General features: G+C 42.2%; 1 protein-coding gene across 1 annotated transcript; it reads left to right on the forward strand.

Annotated features, from left to right (window-relative positions):
• The first annotated feature begins 446 nt into the window (after nucleotides 1-446).
• TAL2 (TAL bHLH transcription factor 2) lies at nucleotides 447-1,077 on the forward strand. The gene has a single exon (XM_008068899.1). The coding sequence runs from the start codon at nucleotides 476-478 to the stop codon at nucleotides 800-802; it is 327 nt and encodes a 108-aa protein (XP_008067090.1). The 5' UTR covers nucleotides 447-475; the 3' UTR covers nucleotides 803-1,077.
• The last annotated feature ends 2,073 nt before the right edge of the window (nucleotides 1,078-3,150 follow it).

Consider the following 3,150-nt stretch of genomic DNA (forward strand, 5'->3'; position numbering starts at 1 on the left):
AGAGAAGAGCTGTACTGTCTTCTTCTGCATTCCAAGTCTTACTTTTTTCCTGAAACCTAGGATCATGGCTATATTTCTTCCTAAGCACCCATAATACACTGTTGATTCATATCCAACTCACTATTGGCTAAATATATATTTTGTTTACATGTGAACTCAATCCTATACTGTACCTGATGCTGAACAATTAGGAAGGGTTGGTTATGAAGAAAGTATTAGGAATATTGGAATGAAGCAACCTGTTAACCAGAGGCTTCAAAACAACCAGAGAGAAAAAGGCTGAAGGGTGTTGTGTTTACCCTCCCCTTTCTTTTGCCACATTTTCTGTTCAAAAAACCTACAAATGAGGAATTGAAATCTGGGTGAAGGAACTCTAACATCTGAGGTTCTCGGCAGGATATGTGATACCAAACAGGCCTCTTATAACATATTGGCCCCCGGGGCCCTTTCTCTTTCCCATCTCAGGAATTCAAACATGACCAGGAAGATCTTCACAAACACCAGGGAGCGGTGGAGGCAGCAGAATGTGAATAGCGCCTTTGCCAAGCTGAGGAAGCTCATCCCCACTCATCCTCCAGACAAAAAGCTGAGCAAAAATGAAACGCTTCGCCTGGCAATGAGGTATATCAACTTCTTGGTCAAGGTCTTGGGGGAGCAAAGCCTGCAACAAACGGGAGTGGCTGCTCAAGGGAACATTCTAGGGCTCTTCCCCCAAGGACCCCACCTGCCAGGCATGGAGGACAGGACTCTCCTTGAGAACTACCAGGTTTCTTCACCTAGTCCAAGCCACCACATTCCATAGTGTGGCTCTGGCTGTCATCACCCAGGTCAGCACTCGCTCAGAACTCCCTGGCTGTGGACAGCCTTTCACATGTCCTAGAGTCGACACAATAGTAACTGGTGAGGCATGAACTGAAGCTTCCTAGGAGGTGGCTCAGGGACAGCTGCAGGGAACCTGGAGGAGACCATGAGGAATGTCACTTTGGAGTCCACCCACCCCGCAGGGCTTCGGGCAGAGTGACCTGCCTCTGTCTGTTATCCAGATTCTGCATAAGATTTTTGGAAAAACGAATTGTACCCTTAAAAAGGTTTTGAAAATCACCGTTTACTCAATGTCTTCAGTTATAAGAAAGGAATTTTCTCATAATGGATCTCAGCTGAATGAGTAGAATACGCTTCTCTCCGAACTTAAAGTTTGTTTTGGAAAATGAGACATATTTGATGGAGGGTAAACAAAGTAAGTCTTAAGATCGATGGATAAAAAGACAGCTCCTGCAGAAAACAGCCTGGGAGACATGGGAAAATCTGTGGAGAAAAGACCCTTCTGAGATGTGGGGATTACAGGAAGGCAGCAGATGTATGTGGAAGAGGCCTGTATCCTTTAAACTCTACGGAAATGTGAAGTGTTACTTGTACTGAGTCATTTGTACTTACGTTATCTCTAAAGTCAAATAGTGGATTGCATCTGTGAGAAGAAAGGACTTGTTAATTTATGAGTTAGAATTCATAATTTTGTTATGAAAAAGAGCTAGTTAAAATAAGTTAGCTGGGGATGGGGAGACACCTCTTATCAACAAGGGTGCCTGAATGAAGCATATTTGTATACCTAACCCTTAACTGTACCCCACAATATCATAATAAAAAAAATATTGATTAAAAAAAAAAAGTTAGCTAACCCCTCAATTTCACATGTCAGGTATTAAAACTTTTCACTCAGCCTGAGCTCTTGTTGATTTAAGACCTGTAAAATTCAATTATAATTATGAAAATCCAAGCATTACTATTTAATGACTCATTTAACAAAGAGCTTAGTTTAAAGAAAACATTTAGAGAAAACAATAGAAATGTAATTCCAGGGCTGGGCTCCGTGGCTCAGCCTGTAATCCCAGTGCTTTGGGAGGCTGAGGTGAGTGGATTGCCTGAGCTCGTGGGTTCGAGACCCGCCTGGGCAACTTGGCAAGACCTCATCTCTACAATAAATCAAAAACTAGCCGGGCGTGGTAGCGCGTGCCTGTAGTTCCAGCTACTTGGAAGGCTGAGGCGGAAGGATCGCCGGAGTCCAGCAGGTCGAGGCTGCGGTGGCCAGGAGGGGCCACTGCACGCGAGTCTGGGTAACAGAGTGCGACTCCAACTCAAAAAAAAAAAACCTTCTGAACTACAGGTAGAAAATTGATGGATTTGAGATTAGGGATTTTCAGTGTATGCACAATAGAGGAATTTAAATTTCCTGCCACTCAGAAAGAAGATATTTTACTTTTGAAAGGTTGAAATGAGCCTTGTTGGTCTGGTGATCAGAAGAAAGCTGCCTGAGACTCTCTCACAAACTTTTTTCCCCAAAATTGAAAGGTCATTATGGCATTAAACTCTGTACAGCATTTGCACTTGTAACACAGTAAATTTTCCTTCTAGGTCCTTTATTTAAACTGTATTCCGTAAACCCCAAGGACCCACCATAGTCCAGGAAAATACATAAGCAGAGAGACCAAAGGACATTCCCCCAAATGTGCATTTCTTTCCCAGAAACTTATGTGGACACAAGCTTGCCCCAACTTACCAGGTGGTAGTACCTTACAAAGTTTTTATGAAAGTTGTCAAGTAACATTACTTACTCTGATCTGGCATAAAATCAAAATAATACTTTTTATGGTATCTTTATATTATCTTCATTTTAATATGTTGCCAAGGAAAGCACAGAGCATCTCTTTGCCTGAATATAGGATTTTGCTGTTCTACCCAGGAGTCCACCTTCTGCTATTCAGGCTGTGGTCTGTATGCCCAAAGAGGGCCTTTCTACTGAAATTTAAACCTTTAAAATGTTACTTTGCACAATTAACCTCCTAAATTATTTCTTTTGCTTGCTTGGATTTTTGTATATCAAGTTGTGTTAGGTTAAAGTGACTGTCAAACTGGGCATGGTGGCACACACCTGTAGTCTTGGGAGATTGAGGTGGGAGGATCACTTGTGCTCAGGCATTCGAGGCCAGCCTTGGCAACATAGCAAGGCCTAGGTCTTTTTTTTAAAAAGTGACTGTCAAAAGGAAATATAGTCATATGTGGATTAAAACCTTAACAAGGTATCCATGAGACTGGTAGCTAATTCAGAAATCAATCTAGAGCCTTCTCTGGTGTCTTAAGCTTAAGGCTTGATGA

Source organism: Carlito syrichta, unplaced genomic scaffold (assembly GCF_000164805.1).
Source record: "Carlito syrichta isolate Samal-C Ts95f unplaced genomic scaffold, Tarsius_syrichta-2.0.1 Scaffold311632, whole genome shotgun sequence".
NCBI lineage: Eukaryota > Metazoa > Chordata > Mammalia > Primates > Tarsiidae > Carlito > Carlito syrichta.

Excerpts from the sequence above, each read along its gene's own strand:
- TAL2 (XM_008068899.1), top strand. The coding sequence starts at position 476 with ATGACCAGGAAGATCTTCACAAACACCAGGGAGCGGTGGAGGCAGCAG.